The sequence below is a fragment of the Balaenoptera borealis genome, assembly GCF_965194805.1.
Source record: "Balaenoptera borealis genome assembly, chromosome: 12".
NCBI classification, from domain to species: domain Eukaryota; kingdom Metazoa; phylum Chordata; class Mammalia; order Artiodactyla; family Balaenopteridae; genus Balaenoptera; species Balaenoptera borealis.
In genome coordinates this window covers 79,569,812-79,590,773 of record NC_138869.1, presented here as the reverse complement: position 1 = coordinate 79,590,773, position 20,962 = coordinate 79,569,812, and the positions used below count along the sequence as shown (strand labels likewise).

General features: G+C 40.8%; 1 protein-coding gene across 1 annotated transcript; it reads left to right on the top strand.

The window, feature by feature from the left end:
* Positions 1–9,940: 9,940 nt before the first annotated feature.
* Positions 9,941–20,962, top strand: ENPP5 (ectonucleotide pyrophosphatase/phosphodiesterase family member 5). The gene is made up of 4 exons (XM_082347625.1): positions 9,941–10,180; positions 12,276–13,139; positions 14,626–14,802; positions 18,401–20,962. Exons 2-4 carry the CDS (start codon positions 12,311–12,313, stop codon positions 18,826–18,828), a joined length of 1,434 nt encoding a protein of 477 aa, XP_082203751.1. The 5' UTR covers positions 9,941–10,180; positions 12,276–12,310; the 3' UTR covers positions 18,829–20,962.

Below are 20,962 nucleotides of genomic sequence, written 5' to 3'. Positions count from 1 at the left end.
CTGCTTTTATTATTTTATGTTTACTCTCCATTTTTCCTTTCTGTTCAGGACTCATATCCCCAACACCTCTAAAACATTCCTCTGCGATTTTTCTTAAGAACTATCATGATAAGGCTTTATAGCTTCTTACTGTTCAAGGGCATTTTAGAATAATAGTCTGTGCTTGGATAGTTGAAGGATAGATGAGCAGTCAGATTCTTGGATTTCTTTATGATTTCTCTCTTAGCAGAGCAAAAGGCCAGCTGGACCAATGGTGTATTTATACAAACACCTGCACGTGAGCCATTCATAAAAGAAAAGGGTTAGAATCACCAGCATCTATGGCATGTGAGTTCAGAATGGAGCCTATTTGAAACAGGATGATTCTTTTTTTTCTCTGAATATTTCTCCTCCACTTTTTTCTTCCATATTCCTTGTGACTACCAAAGTCTGCCCTTCAGGCTGTATGCTTTCAGAGACTTCATCTGAGTCTTCTAAAAACTTTCTGAACCTAGGTAAGAATCCAGTGGTGGCCGTGAAATTTGAATTCACTCAGGGGCACTGTCACCTCTCTTCCTCAAAGACGGTTTTCAGCGTCCTTCCGGATCACTTCACTGTATCATTTCTTGTTTGTTTCAGTCCTTAGACCAGGGAAACATTTTTCAAAGCATCAACACCACCTGAAAGGTCAACCAAATCCAGAAATTGTATTTAGGGTACTCAAAATAGGATGAGGAGAAGAGACCAGCTCCACGATACATTTGAAATGCAGCACATCAAGTTGCTTGTTCACTTTCCTTAGACAGTCAATCCAAGACGGGCCATCAAGGTCATTAGCAAAAATACTTGCTCTCTCACCTATAGCATCTTCCAAAAATTTGACATCGATGAACCCAGTTCCTTATAGAAAAGGCTCTGCCAGGGACTAGGTTGCTTTTTCTATCTACTATTCTTATGAAATAAGTTGTGGAATTGGAATTGGTTATTGGGGCAGGTTTATAGACTTTTGTGATTCACCTTCAATCAGAGCTGATTTTACAAAATAGAGTTTAAAATGTCTCATCATAAAACAGCTTCCTGTGCAAATATGTTCCATGATTCTAAAAATGGGCCTGCTCTGGCAGGGTCAGAAGAACAAGGATATATGTTTCCAGGGCAAAATTCAACCTGAGAGAATAATTCCTTGTTTTCTTTTATAAATAAACACTCAGGGGCTCTTAGTAAGTAGTCCTGGGCTCATTTGTTTTTTGTTTCTGCTGCTGCTTTTTCTCTTTCCTGCCTTCTCTGTCTCCTTCTCCCCCTTCTTTACAAAGACCTTAAAAAGACTGACATTTCTCTTGCTTCCTTGTTTCCTATTTGAGATTCTGTCCCCAAGGTTATTGGGTTTTCATAAGGTTACTAGTGTTGGGTTTCAGTAAGACTACATGGTTAATATCAAAATTTGAATTTTCTGTGACCTGTTAAAATAAAAGAACATGGATAATTATGTTTTAAAAAAAGGGAGGTCAGGAATAATTTTATTAGTGGCCCAAATCCCTAGAACAGAGGTCGCAATCAAATCCAGCACGCAGCCTGTTTTTCGACAGTCTTAGAATATTTTTACATTTTGAAAAAAATTGCAAAAAAACAAAACAAAAAACACCCAAAAAACCCAAACAGAGAAAAAATGCAGCAGACATCTTACATGGCTTGCAGAACTTTACTATTTGCCGTTTGGCTTTTTACAGAAAATGCTTGCTGACCCCTGCTCCCATGTGTCCTTTCTCCTGGCCTGATAGATCACTAATCTAGTCATCTTCAGATTGTTCAGCTGAGGTTACATTTTCTATTTGGTCTATCTTTTTGATCTAAAAACACTTGTAACATTATTCCTTGGATTTATTTTTTGTGGTGACTAATTTTCTGATGTCAGTCATGCATTCATACTTACTGAGTTACTACAACATTCCAGGCACTGAGATACTACTTGAGGTAAACAAATCTGTGATTACCAATAAAGCCCCAAGTCCAGTGGCTTAAAGATATATTTCAAACAAATATTAGACTCATTTAAGCTTCCTTTTAAAAATCGCTCTGATAGTAAATATGCATCTTTGTTATTTCATAACTTAAAAGTCTTCTATGGTTTCCCTTTCCCTACAGGACAGAGTGCAAACTACCTAGCCTGGCTGGCTTTAGGGCTTTCCACAACTGTCTTTCTAATCTCCCCTCCCACTAATTCCCCACAGGGACCCTACACAGGATCAGCTGGGCTATTCATTATCATCCAAACATAAGTTGTTCTTTGCTTTATTCATTCTGTTGAACACGCTAATCTCGTTATCTTAGAAAAACACTCCAGATATTTCCACTAAAAATAAAATGAGTTGATAGAAAAGCTGTTATGAATACATGGTGGCTGAAAGTGACAAACCATTCTTATACAGGTCTTGTTTAACATGGTGAACAGTTTCATCCTCAAATATTAAAGGACAGTGAATTCAGAGCATTGAACAAGACTAATGTGTCCGGCCTGGTGCTGTCGCTGAGGCACAGTCCTTGTTCTCAGAAGACATCGAAGTTTAGAACCCAAACTTACCTCTGGATCTCTCAACACTCCTTTCCTCCACATTCACTCATCCATTCATTCAGTAAACTTGTATTGCAGTCATCAGGCACACACAAGTCATCAGGCCCCGTCTCAGCCACCTGGAACATTAACCAACAATTACAAGTGCGATGGCTGAGGAACGCAGGGCCCTCTGGGGTACCCGGGGGCACATAACCAGGCAGGGCTGCAAAAGGGTGGGTGTCCTGGAGGAAGGTACTTATGACCTTGGTCTTTAAAAATTGAGGGGAGGTAAAAAAAAGAAAAAAAAAAAAATTGAGGGGAGGTAGCCAGGCAAAGAGTAGACAGAGAAGTGTTCAGACTAGATTTCTCACCTCAGCTGTTTCATCTATAGCTGTGAATATTATTGCTTTTTGGAAGTACCATGCTTGTCCAAGAATGGGGGGAAATGTTGTAGAAGGGCTTGGGGTTCTTTTTTCTCGATTTTCCTTTCACTAGATTGCACAGCTTGACAACAGAAAATGTATCTTGCTCTTTGGTATATTTAATCTTTTGCCATAAGTGATAAGTCTAAGTTAAATATGTACCAGTGGGACTATGAGATTCCTACATTCATCCCTGTGGTATTGCTAAGTTGAGAACTGATCATTTCAAGAAAGAAAGAAAAAAATTAACTGTAAATAGACTTAAAGGAAATGCCAAAAGTAGTGACTTAAAAAGGCAAGCCAGTGAACTACTTTGCAAATTATCTTTGTGCAAAAAATTAATTATCATTGTGCTATTAGGATCTTAGGATATATTGGAGACAGTATAGAATTAAGAGTATACTTTAGAGCCAAACTTCTTAGGGTCAAATCTCAGCTCTGACAACACCTAGCTGTGTGAACTAGGTAAATTGTTTAATCTCTCTGGGCCAGGGTCCTCATATATAAAATGAGGAATAATAATAGTACCCACCTCACTGGGCCATTGTGAGAACTAAAGAAATTAATAGAGGGAAATGGCTTAAGTAAATGTTTGGTACCGACTTTCTATCATGACTAAATCAATGAACAGGTTTCTCCAGCAGGATTTTATCAAATTCCACGGCAAATTACGTTTCCAGGTCCTAAAATACTATCCGTGCGGAGGAATGGGGATGGAATGCAGTGATTGGAGCAGAGTCAGGTCACTCTGGGGGATTATCCAGGGCCCCTTGGTGAGTTTATGCTGTGGTTGTACTTTTTTTTAGACCATGCATGCTCACAAGCTGTCAGGGGAGATATAGTAGCAGTCTACTTTCCCCACGTCATGTTCAATTCAAATACCCACAGTCATTGTTGCCAGTCTCTTTATTCACTCCTGCCAGATGATACCCATGGGGTTTCCTATATACTTTTTTGAGCCAGTGACTGCACTGGCTAACTCAGCCCTTTTTATGTGTGAGCATTACTTACCTCCTGACTTCATCCCTATCTTTCTCCAGGGACAGATCCCTTCCCTTTCTAACTCTGATGCAATGAACATCAGATAATGAGTCTAACGTATGGCCCCTCGAATTCCTCAGTTAAATTACAAACAGATGGCTAGAAGATGTGAGACTCCTGACATAAAGTTGGTCCTGCTTATTTTTTCTGCCCATTCTTATATCGAGGAAGATAATTCATGATCTGAGTATAAACAGTGCTCCCAATAGAGTCACGCAACCATGATCTAGAAGGCCAGAGGGCTCGTCTAACATCATTTATGAAAAAAATAGGAATTTCTCTGGCCAGCTGTGGGATGCAGAACACATCACTGGCTATTCTACCCGATAATGCTAAGATCCCACAGAGGAAATTAAACGTCATGAGATGCCCTTAATCATGAGAGTTGGCAAAATTGTTCTTCAAAGAGTACAGGGCAACATAAAGAGCTTCACAGGAGAGTCACGTGACACAGAGAGAAGGGCACACAAAAGGCATGGTGCTGTGTGGAGGGGAGATTATCCCCTCTACGCTTCGTGAGTTGTGCGGCCAGACTAATAATAAAATTGACATAAGACAAATTAACAGGAGAAAAAGATACTAATTTTAATTCATGCACACAAGGGTGACCAGTCTATTTACTCACCTTTCAAAAGAAAATGCCCATCCTACTGACCCATTCCTCTAAGGGCCTTTCCCTCCTACAAACTATGCTCCTCTGCGTGAATCAGACTTAGTCACACACGTGTGTAAGCCAATGGCTAACAGAGGTGGATCGGCATCAGGCCTGCAAGAAAAGCCTTAACACAAAGAGAGGACTTTCCTATTATAAAATTGTAGCCATTGGGGAATGGGGCAGGGAGAACCCTCCCATGGTTTTCCCTACTCTTCCACGCCAAGAAAGCATGAAGCCGTAAAAGCAATTTCTACCTGCTTTGTCCATTCATAAACTGTAATACTGACAAAAGAACCCAGGGCATACTCAAACTACATAATAGTTGCAAAGGATGTTTATATGTACATTTTAAATATAAATACCTAGAGTGTCTTTTTGGTCTGGAAGGAGGACAATATGTTTAGGTCCTCCCACACTGAGTAAATCTGCAGAATTACAATTCCCATGATAAGCCAATGCTTTTCAAAATAAATGGTGAGGTTAAACCAAGTACTACTTCGAGGCTTCTGAGGGTTGTTTTCTCCACGAAGAGCTGAGAATGTGGTTTTGACTAAATGTTTTCACCCCGTACACCACAAACACGCGTGCAGTTTTGTATTTGACTTCTTCTGAGAACTTCTTGTTTCAAGACAGACCTCAAACCAGATACCAAAAGACAACTGTCCCTCCTGCCTGCATTAGCACATCCTAAACTGATTTGGTTATTCAACAAATGACATTCAGTTCTAGCCTAGAAAATAATCCTTTCTTTGCTGTATGGTTTCCAAACTTCGCTTCATAAAGTGAAAGAACATGAAAAGCAGCAGAGCAGGGACCCCAAGGAGTCCCTAGACTTGCAAGTTCAAGTTCTTATATGCTGCAGACTGAGCTAATCGGCTCACTGCTACACACAGAAACGTGAAAAGTCACTAAAAGTCGATCTCCACTAGGCCTAATTCATGAACTTCGTGGGGGAAGATCACAAAGCAGGGCTTATTTTTTGTTGCTGTTGTTTATTGAGGTATAATTTACATATAGTAAAATTCAATATTTTCAGGTATATAGTGCTCTGGATTTTGACAAACTTAGACAGTCATGTAACCACCATCACAATCAAAAGTCCCTCACGTCAGAAAGTTCCCTTGTGGCCCTTTGTAGCCAATCCCCTCCCTTCACGACCGGCCCTTGGAAAACACCAATCTAATTTCTGTCCCTATTGTTTTGCCTTCTCTAGAAGGTCATATAAATGGAATCATACAGTACATAGCCATTTGTATCTGGATTCTTTCATTTAGCAAAATGCTTTGGAGACTCATCCAGATTGTTGCATGTATCAGTACTTCATTCCTTCTTATTGATGAATAGCCTTCCATTTATGGATATACCAGAATTTTGTGTATCTATGCACTGTTGAGGACCTTTGGGTTGTTTCTAGCTTTTAATAATGAATAAAGCTATTAGACTTTGCTTATAACTTTTTGAGTGGATATCTTCATTTCTCTTGGAGTGGGATTCCTCGGTTATATAAGTGCACATTTAACTTTCTAGGAAACTTTTCCAGAATGGCTGTACCCTTCCCGCCAGCAACGTATCATAGTTGCAGTTGCTCTGCATCCTCATCAGCAATAGATGTTGTCAGTTTCCTTGATTTGAGCCATTTTAATCATAATTCATGGACTTTGGATCTAGGATGAGCCGTAAAATTAAACATTCTGCTAGCTACATACACTGGGTTGAATAGCGTTCAACCCTCCAAATTCACATTCTCCTGGAACCTCAGAATATGACCTTATTTGCAAATAGGATCTTTGCAGCTGTAACTAGTTAAATTTAGATGAAGTCTTACTAGATTAAAGAGGGCCTTATTCCAATGGCTGGTGTCCTCATACAAGGCCATGTGGAGACACAGAGACATACAGAGGAGAACACCATGTGACAATGGGGGCAGTGATTGGAGCTGCAACAGGCCCAGGAACGCCAGAACCACCGGAAGCTGGAAGAGACAAGGCAGGATTCTTCCTTAGAGCCTCTGGAGGGAGGGTGGCCCTGCTGACATCTTGATTTCAGACATCAAGCCTCCAAAGCTGTAAGAGAATAAATTTCTGTTGACTTAAGCCACCCAGTTTGTGGTGCTTTGTTCCAGTAGCCCTAGGAAAATAATATACTGTGGATACAATTTGCAAAATCCAGTAATGCAAAGAAGTTTATACAGTTATATTTGACTGACATAAAGCTTTCTGAGAATAAAACATACTAATTGTTTGTGTGAAAATATAGTTCTAATTAGTACAAAGATATCATTAGCAGCCTAAATTACTAATAGGCATAAAATTACTTGGACTAAATCTTTGAATAATCTGTAATTTAACTTTTCACTCATTGGGTTGAACTTCTGCTAATGAGTCCAAATTAGTGGAGACCTACTATTTATCAAGAATTAAGGTCAGTCCTGGGGGGGAGGGGAAGGGGTAAATTAGGAATTTGGGATTAACAGATACACATTATTATATATAAAATAGATAAACAACAAGGACCTACTGTATAGCACAAGGAACTACATTCAATATCTTCTAATAACCTATAATGGACAAGAATCTGAAAAGGTGTATTTATATATACATATATATATATGACTGAATCACTTTGCTGTACACCTGAAACATTGTCAATCAACTATATATCAATCAAAAAAAAAAAAAAAAAAGAATTAAAGTCTGTCCAGAACAAGAATCCTCCTGATGGTTCCTAATCTATGGATGTTCAATATGTGAGACCCATATTTTGCAGAATGTTCTATAAAGGATTAAGAGATAGACTTTGTTTATTTTAGTTGTTGTGGTGGAATATATTACAACCTTAAAGATTTTTAAAACTGTGAAACTACCAAACGTAAAATAGATAGCTAGTGGGAAGCAGCCGCATAGCACAGGGAGATCAGCTCGGTGCTTTATGACCACCGAGGGGTGGGAGAGGGAGGGTGGGAGAGGGAGGGTGGGAGGGAGGGAGATGCAAGAGGGAAGAGATATGGGAACATATGTATAACTGATTCACTTTGTTATAAAGCAGAAACTAACACACCATTGTAAAGCAATTATACTCCAATAAAGATGTTAAAAAAAAAAAAAAACTGTGAAATAATTTGCTCATTTTCCCTACCACATGGTATAGACTAGTTTTGAAAACAAAACATCTGTGGCAGAGCCAGTCTTGGCTATTTCATTAAAAAAAAAAGATCCTATTCCAGTTTTACCACAAACCTCTTCCAGCTCCTGAGGAAGAAAATAATTCAGCTCTCCAACCCCTATTAGACAGGCAGAGGGACCCCCATCTCCAGCCCAAAACCCACGAAATAAGTTGATTCTTCTGTTACACCATTATTCAGAAAAATATTACTAGCTCAGTGATTACATATATTAATTCAATAATATAAAACAAAGGAATAGCTACAGTCAACAGGTTGTGGCTTAGGCGACCATAACTGGCTGAGTAGTGATTGCATTTGGACAGAAATCAAGGTAACAGGGAGGACAGAAGGGCTGGTACAGATGTGGAAGCAGGGATTCCATGTTTTTACAATCATTCCTGTAGCTGTACTATGTAAGCCAGATTATTTTTACCATTAGAGACATAAGTTATATAACAAGCCTGCCAGCTGACACTAGATGTCATTATATGGGGATCTGGGCAGTGTCTCTGGCACTCGCGGGCCCCCTCATGCATCGTTTTCCGTGCTGTGCACTGTGGTTAATAGCTGCACCATGCCTGTTTCACAGGGGTGGGTCGTGAATACAATCGTGTCTGCCATAAAAAGTTTGCAGAGCCAGGCAGTGTCATCTGAACAGAGTCCAACGATGCTCAGCGATCCATGTAAGAGACAGGCCTGTTTTCACTACTCTGCTCTCTAATCAGCATATGCTGTTCTCTGACTGTTTTGGGAGAACATAGGGGGGCCTATTCTAGGGGGACAAAGACATAATCCTGGGCCACCCCGTTCCAAGTTGGGGCAATTTCAATGGACAGGGCTCTGGAGACTTGGAACAACCTGTACAACGTCATTGTCACTGGGTCTGGGTAAACAGAGACACCAGCTTCCCTCTTAATCCCCATCCCACATGTGGAAAACCATAAACTCAAGTCACTACAAATAAAAGGCCATGGAAGAGTGCCCAGACACCCCTGGTGATGGTATGATGCATTTGGAAGGAAGCCATTGGGGTAGGGACTGTCCCTCTATGAGAAGTTGAGAGACAGAGAAAAAAACAAGGACCAAAATGTTTGCCTCATTTAATTAAGTATCAGCAGGACTGTCTATTCATTTTACAGTCCCAGTATACCAGACAGGGAATGTGAGCCCTGGAGGGGACCCAGAGCTACTGGCTTTGCTCTCCATTTTAAAGGCTTAAGTTGTTGAAGCTTAAGTTGTGACAACCAAGCAGATATTATTGCCCATTGCATGGTGGTCAGAATTAGGCCTGGGAATTCTGTAGATGGACAAATTCAGAGGAGCTCAGAGTCACTGCTACAATTTATGATAAATATAGTTGGGATCAAACTGGCAAACTGTGCACATGCCTGCACTCCCTCTGACCTAAAAATACCACTGATTACCAAAAAACCTGAAAAATTAATCCACTATGGTAAGGGAGCAGAAGAAACAAGGCCAAAGAAGACTTCCTGAAAGAGGCATCAGACCCGAAGTTCAGAGCTTTATTGCATATTTGGAAACAAAGCTAGGAGCAGAGTCTGGCGCCTGGATGCACCCATGCTGTTCAGTCTCTCACCCTGTGTAAATTAACCCGATTCAGAACCCGGCTTGGTGTAATATGTGCATTCTTAGGTGCCACACTATTGCAGATCCCTCAGAGACCTGACATTGCCAAAACCTGGACAATAAACATTGAGGCTGCAGAGCTCACTAAATTAAATCCTTTTAAATTAGATTTTGCATCGTCCTATCGACATCCTGGGGTGCTCAGGTGTTCCTCAGTGTAAAGTCCAGGGTATGGTGCCACCCATTTGTGGTAAGAAAACAACAAAGAAAAATGGGCTAGCGCACTATGATCTCTCTGCATCACTGACTACAGGCACAACTGCCCGTCTAGAAAACGCACAGCGCGTAAAGGTTTCCTGACGCTGCAGAGAAGACCTTGGCGAGCGCCCGGCGCCTTCGCCTCGCCGCCCCCGGGCCTCCCGGCCGGGTCCACGCCTCCCCTTGCTCCCGCCCCATCCATCTTCCGAACCCCCCAGAGCCCGCCCCGCTCCCGCTGATTGACAGGCGGGACAGCGATCCCAGGAGCCCGGCTGTTGCTCCGCAACCCCAGCAGGAACTATAGCCAATGGGAGCCAAGAGGCGGGGCCTGAGGCGGGCCTGCGGTGCTGGTCAGGTGCTCTGCGCTGAGGTGGCTTAAAGGTCAGGGACTGCAGGTTCGTTGGGGGGTGCCCCTTGCCGCCGCCGCCTCCCCGCTATTGCCCCCGGTCTGCGGGAGGGAGCCCCCTCCAGGCCCTCCCTCCCATTGCCCCAAGCAGATGCGGACTGAGCGGATCGCCGCGAGGGTAAGAGTCCGGGAGTGTGGGAGGCTGGCCTGCCGGGGACCCACCCGCCTCCTGCGGGCCCCCCGAACTACCCTCCCACCCGTTTCCACTGCACACATACACAGAGCCCACGTTAGGGCATCTGCCAGCCTCGGTGGGCGGGAGGTTTGCGAATTGGGAACGTACCCTACCCCGAGATCCTTCCAGGAGCTAGGATGGAATCCCGGTGAAGAAGATGGGGCGATGTATCACCCTCCTCTTGATGTATATTCGCTCTACACACACCTACTCCTCCTTCAGTTTCCTCCCTCTCGTTTCTTGGCGCCCCGTCCCTCCAGATTTCCAAGGCTGTCTGTGGGGGAAGGGTTGGAGGGGAGGAGGAATTGGAAAGCAGCGCAGTGAAATCTGGACCCAGAACTAGGGACTCCACGGCGCAGTGCAGCATTTTGTGCGTGGAGAAGAAAGAAATCAGATCTTCTTCCATCCCTACCCCCACTTCCCAGTTTGTTGCTTTATGTCATCGATGTGATGATGTTGGTTCCTCTTACCAAACATTACTAAGCTTGAGGCAACACTTAGCCTTTGTTTGTTTTCGTTTGTCCCAGGAAAGCAGTTCTTTCCTGCTTACCACAGTTACTGAATTAATTTATTAAGATAGAGGAAAATGTCAAAAGCTGAATTCGATTGCTTTTTTTAATATCAATTTATTTATTTATCTATCTATCTATCTATCTATTTATTTATTTAATTTGGGGCCGCGTTGAGTCTTTGTTGCTGTGCGCAGGCTTTCTGTAGTTGCTGCGAGCGGGGGCTACTCTTTGTTGCTGTGCGCGGGCTTCTCATTGCAGTGGCTTCTCTTGTTGCGGAGCACGGGCTGTAGGCGTGCGGGCTTCAGTAGTTGTGGCTCACGGGCTCTAGAGGCTCAGTAGTTGTGGCGCACGGGCTTAGCTGCTCTGCGGCATGTGGGATCTTCCTGGACCAGGGATCGAACCTGTGTCCCCTGCATTGGCAGGCGGATTCTTAACCACTGCGCCACCAGGGAAGTCCCTCAAGAGATTTCTTGGCACAAAATACGGTTAGATCCAGGTTTCGGTGGGCTTATAAATACCTTCATGCAAGAATGGACAGCAGAGGGAGAGAACAAAAGATCCTTACTGGATTTGCAAACCCAATGGGAACTGACCAAATTTACATATGTATTGTTTTTTCATATTATCTCTTATTAACTTTCTTGAATAGAATAAAAGCTTTTTAGAAATATAGGCAGATTACCAACGACAATAACAACAACGTTGATCCCAAGAGATTATTTAATCCTGGGAAGTGCCTTTTCTACACTCATCACTGATAAGATTAAATGTTGATGAATTTTAAGATTAGGAAGGTCAACATCAAATTTTAGAATTATGTTTCAGTTTATACTTAGTTCAGAATCTAAATGTTTTGTTTAAAGAAGGCTATGCTTTGATTATTAATACATGAATGCAAATTACATTTCACAAATATATTTGAATGTCACAAATTTTGTCACTTCAGGATACCAAGTTAATCTATTTTCTCCTCTCTCTCATGACATCTCTCACATCTCTTACCATGATGGACCAGACATAAGGCCTTGCCTTTGAAAAACAGAGGTGTACACATGTACTTTTAAAAAGTATTAGTTTTGAATTTGCTAGTGCAAATTTGCTTGTTGCTATGTTCCTATAGCCCATCTAACCATAATGATAAATATGCCCACAGGTATTTGACTGTATAAATGTTTCTGACCAGGAGTCAGAAGTCTGAGTCAACCTGAAAATGTTTCTGAAAAGTTGTATGTAAATTATATCATCTTTTAAAATGATATTTGAGGAGCTTATTTAAATAATTTCTTTGAGGAACGTTTCAATAAATTCTTGGAAACTAAAACAGTTTCTAAAATGCAAATGTAATTTTTAGCTTTATTTATACAGGGAGCCCCAGGTCTCTTGTTTAAGACGAAGTTCTGCAGCATAATCCTTCCAGGCTGTGATTTATGATATAACTGGGATTACTAAGCACCATCCCTCTCCATTTTGGGTAAAGTATACAAAACAAAATTATTGCCATTAACTTCTATGTGTTTCTTAAACAGATTATCTTACACTGAACTGATCAAGTACTTTGAAAATGACTTCAAAACTTCTCTGGGTGTCCTTCATACTTGCTGCATTGACACTTTCAATTACATTTTCTCTCCAACCAGACCAGCCAAAGGTTCTACTAGTTTCATTTGATGGATTACGTTGGGATTACTTATACAGAGTTCCAACACCCCATTTTCATCATGTTATAAAATACGGTGTCCACGTGAAGCAAGTTACTAATATTTTCATTACAAAGACCTACCCTAACCATTATACTTTGGTAACTGGCCTCTTTGCCGAGAATCATGGCATTGTGGCAAATGACATGTTTGATCCTGTTCTGAACAAATCTTTCTCCTTGGATAATATGAACATTTATGATTCTGAGTTTTGGGAAGAAGCGACGCCAATATGGATCACAAATCAGAGGGCAGGACATACGAGTGGTGCAGCCATGTGGCCCGGAACAGATGTCAAAATACATAAAAGCTTTCCTACTTACTATATGCCTTACAATGAGTCCGTCTCATTTGAAGAGAGAGTTGCCAAAATTATTGAATGGTTTACATCGAAAGAGCCCATCAATCTTGGTCTTCTCTATTGGGAAGAACCTGATGACATGGGCCACCATTTGGGACCAGACAGCCCACTCATGGGGCCTGTCATTTCAGATATTGACCAGAAGTTAGGGTATCTCATACGAATGCTGAAAAAGGCAAAGTTGTGGAACATTCTGAACCTAATCATCACAAGTGATCATGGAATGACGCAGTGTTCTGAGGAAAGGATCATAGAGCTTGACCAGTATCTGGATAAAGACCACTATACCCTGATTGACCAATCGCCGGTGGCAGCCGTCTTGCCCAAAGAAGGTAAGTCTGAACAGACTGGTGGTCTGGGGCTGGGTCTGCCTGTGCCCATTGCGATTGAGTGGGGGATTTTTGTTTCTGTGTCTTTCAAGTGTGCTTGCCTTTGTCATGGTAATATTCTGGGATTGAATCCTTAGTCTCTGAAAAGACAAACTCTCTCTTTTCTCAGAGTCTGATTTTTCACTTTTTGCTAGAATATTAAAACTGATGCTCTCTCTATGTATTTATGGTAGTCGCATTTAACCATTTTGGAGTCATTGGATATGGTGAAAGCTACAACCTCCATTCTCAGAGAAATTGAGATGGGAAGATATATACAAAATGTGCCTGCAGTTACAGTGATTTTATGGAAGCCCTAAAGCCTTCAATGGATCCTTAGTTAGGACCTGCTTAATAGGAAAGCAGTGGGGTACAGGAAGGAGAGAGTTTTGGTCATCCTGAGATTTAGTTTTCTTATCTGTAAACAGGGGAAGAAGTAATAGTACCTCAAACTTTTTACAAACCTCTCCTCGAAGCCTCACACCAACTCTGTCTCTCATTATTTCTGTTTTAAAGAGAGGTGAACAAACTCAAAAGGTTTAACATCCCCAGGTCAAAAAGTGCAGAGCAAGACGCAGACTTGCACTCCTGACTTTTGTTTTATCACCTCCTGGGGTTAGTCTAGGTATGAAATGAGAAAACAGATCTTGAAAAGCTGAAGAACTCACAAATGAGAGTTAGATCCCTCGCAGGGGAATTAAGAGGATCATAAGAAACAGTGAATGTTAAAATAGGCACGTGCAGCTGCACACAAACATTTCTATCAATTCAATACAAAATAGCAATCTTTTGTGGTTAAGAAAATTGCATTAACCCTTCGGTTCCCCTGAACAAGTTGGTATGGTGTTCCCTTGTTGGCAGGGAGGAAGCCCCAACAAATGGATTTGAAAAACAAGAAGAGGATTAAAGATATTGCCCAGGTTTACTGCGTTTGAAGTTACAGGGAGTACTTCTGCAACGCCTCCAGGGTTTCAAAGAACGTTTGACCAACCCTCACCCTCCACTTACCGAATTTTCTTGTCTTGAGATTCTCTATCTCTGTACTCAGAACTACCAGAACTTAGCTCTTTGTTTCTGTTTGGATGTTGCAGTGCCCTTGACATTTTACTTTGTGCCACCAATTAGTACCTGTGTGTGTGTGTGTGTGTGTGTGTGTGTGTGTGTGTGTATTTAATCTTTATGGATTAGAGATTTCTGTTTCTATAAAATGTCTTCTCTTAAGGTGAATTTACTTTAAGAGAAGATTATTTCTCAGTTTCCCCCACAAGATTATTTCCTCAAAGGGGGTGGGAGTTCTAAAGTGTCTGGCGAGGCTTCATTACCTTGAACTTGCTGGCTGTCTACGTCAGTAGGATGTCTGCGTTGATTGACCTCTGTTGCCATGGTTGTTTCTTTGGCTGTAGCAGTGAGTGTCTTGTTCTGACTGCCTCTCCTCATCCTTCTCTTTTAGGCAAATTTGATGAGGTCTATGAAGCACTAGCTCATGCTCATCCTAATCTGACTGTTTACAAAAAAGAAGAGATTCCAGAAAGATGGCATTACAAATACAACAGTCGAATTCAGCCAGTTCTCGCAGTGGCTGACGAAGGGTGGTATATTTTACGGAATAAGTCAGATGACTTTCTGTGTGAGTATGTTATAGTATTTTTCCCCATTCTGCATCATTGTCTGCTAAAGTGGAGGCTAAGTGGGAGTTGTTTCTGCCGTATTCAACAGTCTGTTTATCGATCGAATAACTAGCTAGTGTCACACATTAATAGCTAAATAAAGATCCAATAAAGATCCCAATAAAGATTTATTGGGGCTTTAAAATGAGGTAACCTCCTAAAAGTGGAACATTTACTTCTCTTGAAGCCTTCAGACCAAAGATAAGCATAGTGCCCTGTACTGCTTACTATAACCATTATGTTCCGGAGGAAAACCTAACTGAATTTTATAAATTGAATCATTTTCTGCATCTGTTTTATACTCTGATTTCAAAAGAATTTGATCTCTATTTTTCTTTCCAGTTGTTAGCTTTCTAGTTTCTTTTGTGCTTTTGGCTCTACCAAATATAGGCCAGCTTTGCTTTACACCTTGGAAACATTTCTGAAAAGAAGTGCATATTGGCATGGATAAAAATGTATCAAGATATATTTTCCTAATGAATACGTAGTGGTATAATTTTGGAGATATTTCCATTGAATAAATTTAGAATATAATGTAAATCCTATTTAAAATTAAAGCATGCAAAATAAAGAGCTTCCTGCTATCCTTTTTTTTTTAATTTATTTTTGGCCACACCACGCAGCTTGTGGGATCTTAGCTCCCCGTCCAGGGATCGAACCCGCACCCTCTGCACTGGAAGCGCAGAGTCTTAACCACTGGACCACCAGGGAGGTCCCCCTGCTATCCTTAAGTGTAGTTTTCCCTTCTCATATAGCTTTTAACAAGTTAGTCAAATGGACAAGTCATCCACAGGATTTCACTCATGTTTATTTTGCCTGTTATTTGCATATTTGCTCTCAAACTCCCTGCCCTTACCCTGCTCTGCTTTGTATCAGCAGTGACAGATCCCTACAGACTAAATTTCCCAGGCTCCTTTGCGAACTGGTTTCTGGTTCAGTTTGGTCAATAGAGGACCTTTGCAGGAGTGTGGAAGGCTGGAGTTTGGGAGAAAGCCAGGGTATTTTTCCCCCACTCTCTCTGCCCCAGGCTGTGTCTCTAACAGTGACTTCACGTCCTCTGTGATCCCAGCTCTGGACGACTTCCTGCTCTATGGCCTCAGTGCCTACTGGGTAGTCCTGCCTTTGGGGTTCTGGGGACACTACCTCTTCCTTCTGTCCCTCCAGCCCTGGGGGCCATGGGAGGTTCCCACTGTTCTACTCGCTGGGTAACCTTGCCATCCCATGTTTGCTTCTGAGCTTCAGCACTTTTGTAACTAGCCCCCATCTGAAATTCTCTCTCTTGGATGGGTTCCACTTTCCCAGCTGATAGAGCTATTAACATGCACTACCGATCAATTCACTGGGAGTTGTTTCCATTCTGTTACTTGAATGTTGAAGCAAGCACATGGTGTCAACACTATCTAGAAATGTTCTTTTAGGCACTGGTCCTTGATACATATAAGATATGAACAAAATGTCCCTTTAGCTAGAATTGGGTTCCCATCATGTTTATTGATAAAGAGAAAAGCAGTTGCCTGGCCATGGCATTTGTAGAGCATATGTAAGTCGTATTGGCAGATGCATACAGGTACATGGGTCCTGGTCCTGAAAACAGGTTTTACATATAGATAATAATCTGTAAACCAGTATTTAATCAGGCCAGGAGAGCTGTTTTAAGAAGGCCTTTAAAAGTAATTTCCTTGGCCAGGAGAATAGTTGCCACCTTTATATGTTCAGGTTTTCATGTACTGTGCAGGAAGCTCTTATGTTAGAGGGGTTGCTCAAAAAAGAACTGCTATCTCTGAGGAGATTGAATTACAATTTACAATTAACATAAATGTAAGTGGCTCTCTTGAAATTTTGGTCTGGTGAACTACACATACTAGATGAGTCACACCTATTTTGAGCAGAAAACCTTAATAGTGCTCCTATTTCTGTTACATGATGTTCAACCTAATTATTTATTCAACAAATAATTAAGTACTGGCTACTACAGTCCTTCTCAGCCTGAGTTCTATAAGAGAATTCAGCCCTAATGTCCAACAGCAGTGGTTCTCAAAGTGTGTTCCCTGGACCAGCAGCATCCAAATCACCTGGGAACTTGTTAGAAATGCAGATTCTTGGGCCCAACCCAGACCTACTGAACTAGAAACTGTGAGGGTAGAGCCCAGCGGTCTGTGTTTTTACCTGCACCCATCCCCCTACCCCGGGGTCTCAAGTTTGAGATTCAAGTTTGAGAACCTCTGCCCTTAGGCATCCATTATTAAATACTGTCTACTGGATCCAGCATTTATTGTAGGGGCTACCACTATGAAACAAAGTCCCTCTTCATGGGAAAAGTTTTCTAAGTCATAATGAGTTCACTTCAAATCTGATTTTCTAGTAAGAAGTGTGATATGATTGATCTTTGCCTTCATGATTAGAGTCTAGATCCAACTTTCCATAGACATGAGCACAGCAGTCATCCAATCAATTACAAATTATATAATGGCACATTTCCCAAGGTTACTATCGATTAATTAACTAGAATAGCACAGTCCCGTCAGATGATTCCTAGTGATTCATAAATCCAGCGTTATTTTCACTTGAATAATAAACTCAAAAGAATCATGGCACTAAGAATGACTTCTTTAGGTGGATTTTGCCAGGCAGATTTGGAATTACTTTGAGGAGATGACTCTCAGGGGAATTAATTTAGGATTTTCTTTTTTGCAATGCTGTGTTCTCATTGCATATTTCCCAGTAGCAAACACAAGCAGTAGAGGCTAATTTGCTAGTCCTTCTCACCACCTTTAAAAATAAAGCCTTTCAGTTTTCTTTGGTTGCCGTCTCATCAGCAGTAGCACCCTGATATTATGCTAGACGCACATGCCTTTAAAAGGCAGCTTTTGGCAGAAATAGAGACACAGATGTAAAGAACAAACGTATGGACACCAAGGGGGGAAAGTGGCAGGGGAGGTGGTGGTGGGGGGGTGGTAGGATGAATTGGGAGATTGGGATTGACATATATACACTAATATGTATAAAATGGATGGCTAATAAGAACATGCTGTATAAAAAAATAAATAAAATAAAATTCAAAAATTCAAAAACATAATAAAAATAAAAGGCAGCTTTTATCATGCAGGAGTTTTCATCCTTCAATTTTGTATCATCGTCTGACTTGATAAGTCAGGAGACTCCTAAAGTTTTTACTTCTTTGTAACCACACGAAAGCACACAATGCTAAGTTGGATCCTGATCTGAACCACCAAAGTCAAGATTTTACCCACAAGTCCTGACTTTAAAAAAAATGTCACTTTCATGTTCCCCTGACTTGCCTCAGCTTTGCTCTTTCCCCTTCTTCCTGTGCTGCTGAAGGTAGTGTTGCCTGGAGAGAAAGATTTGTGATCATTTGACTTTTCGTTTCCTGAAGTGAATGGTGGTGTTGACAACAGCAGAGATTATTTGTAAAAGATCCTTTTATTTAAAAGTCAAATTAGATAACATTTGCATTTAAGTTCACAATTTGATGATACAATTATTTCCATTTTAATACCATCTGGTTGGCTAACTTGTTCATGCATTTTATCTTCACAGTAGGCAACCACGGTTATGATAATGCATTAGCAGAAATGCATCCCATATTTTTAGCCCACGGTCCTGCCTTCCGAAAGAATTTCACAAAAGAAGCCATGAACTCAACAGATCTGTACCCCCTGCTCTGCCACCTCCTCAATATCACTGCAGTGCCACACAACGGATCACTCAGGAACGTCCAGGATCTGCTGAGTTCACCAACTCCAAGAGCGAGTCCTTATACACAGAGCCCTCCTCTCCTCCATGGTAGTGTCAAACCAAGAGAAAATGAACAAGAGGAGCCATACGCTTCTTTCATAGGGGTCTCTCTCGGTAGCATTATAGTTATTGTGTTTTTAATAATTTTCATTAAACATTTAACTCGCAGTCAAATACCTGCCTTACCAGATTTTCAGGCTGAAATATCTCAACCATTATTACAAGCCTAATGCTCCTTTGATGTGGAGATTGCATAGTTATGTCAGTGTTTAAAGGTTTCAAATTCTAGGAAACCAGCTTCAAACATTTGCACAGACCATTAAGCAGTTACGTACATGTGCAGAGGCAGTCATACACACACACACACACACTCATGCACATGGACCAAAATACACATACCTGCAAAGGATGAAGGATGGGGAAGTATGTTTCCATTGTCCTCTCTGGCTTCTGGTAGGTAAGATCCTGCTTTATTTGGACTTGGCACATACAATGTATATATTTAACAACTTTGCACTATTTGAAGTACTTTACATATTGCACTTTAAATTACTCTCCTAATGGGTACGTTTATGTGAAATGCACTTTATTGACAATTACGTCTGAGAACTCGGTTGAAAAAGCCAACTTTTGCACCCATGTCCCAGAATACCTGTTATTCCTTCTTCAAATGGAATGAAATTTCTAATAATTCCTGAATACTGTAGAAATCTATCTATCTTCTTAAATTGGGAGAACATGAAGAAAGTGAAAACTGTTGAAAAATGAAATGTGATGACCTTGGAACATTGAATTTTGGAGAGATGCATTCCCAACAGCAGGGTGCACCTGTGGGCACTCCTTGTCATATTTCTTTCCAATGGACATGGGTTTTCATTTTATTTTTCCCCCAAAAAAGAGATCCAAATACTGACGGATTCATTCCAGGTATGTTGTTTCCATCGTGAAATTCATTATTGCTGTTTCCTGATTAGTCATTTTAGTTTGATTTTAATAGTAAGACACCATGAGACCTCTACTCTGTAGGCTTGAAAAAAAAAAAAAAACACACCATGAATATACGTTTCTTTCCTCTCGGGTCTAGCACTGGTCTGAGTAGCACCATCTCAGCAATATTTTCTCTTGCTCTGTAATTATTTGCTTCCTTGAAAACTAAATCACTATTAATCGCATTAAAAAATCAGATTAGATAAAACAATGTTTTCTTTCTGGTAATCTGTAGTGACAGAGCACAAGCATCTTTTCTATTTCAGCATTTGAAGGTCCAGAATTGCAAGAGAGCACAAACTACATTAGGGAAAATGTAGGCCACGCAATCCTTGAAAAGAACCGTGTGGAGCTTGGGGGAAAAAAAATTAGAAAGAAACTTGGGGAAAAAAATTAGGCAGGACCATTGTTGTTTGCAACGTACCCAGGACAATGCTAAAGGGTGCCTGGTGGCAAAAAATAGTGAAACTCCTAGAGGTAACAGGTAATTGAAACAAGAGGAGCTGAGATTATAGCCTTGTTTCCTGAAATATCTGAATATCCACTCACCAAATGCTCAGTGGAATCAAAGATGAATCCAGGTTCACAAATAGACTTTACCTCCTGGGTAGGTTTTTTCACCTGCCTGGTCATCTCAGCTCCCCAATCCCACCATGGAAAGCTGTGCCTTAGATCTCTTAAGTAGGCTGGTTAGGGAGAGGGTAGTGTTACCTATGGTTTCTTAGAGGAAAGAGGAAGCCCTGGAAAGAATAGCTTTCCTTGAAGAAAATAGAAACCAGTTTATAGACACGTGGCCCATAGAAAATACTGTGATTTTGTGTATATTTAGGCACCAACTCGCTAAAAGTAGGTAAAGTGGTAAATGTATTCCAGAAAGGATAAACTAGATGTAAAGAACAAAAGTGGCATAGTGAAAAATATAATTGAAGTGCTTCCTAAAATCAGGTGAATGAATTATTTTTAAATGATGATACCAGTAAACAATGTTAGCACTTAATTCTCATGTCATTAATACAACCTCTAAATGGGATAGAATGGAATCGCTGGAAATGTACTATAGATTAAAAAGCTGAGAAGTGAGATGGTAGATACCAAACTCCTCAAGAGGTCTGAACTCTGGATTAGACATTTTACGTGTGACCACTCGTGTTGGCTTGCTTTGTAGTGATGAACTTATCTGCGTTATTGAGATGCCAATCTAATGACTGAAAGATGAAATTGGTCTATTTAAAAGCATTATTATTCAAGTGCTATCTGTATATTTAAACTAATTGTTGCATTAAATTCATTTTAGAGGGTGCTATTACCTTAATAGTAAGAAGAGAGTAGATTCTGTAACACTGATGAAATCATTAAAATTCTGATATGAAGATTTGA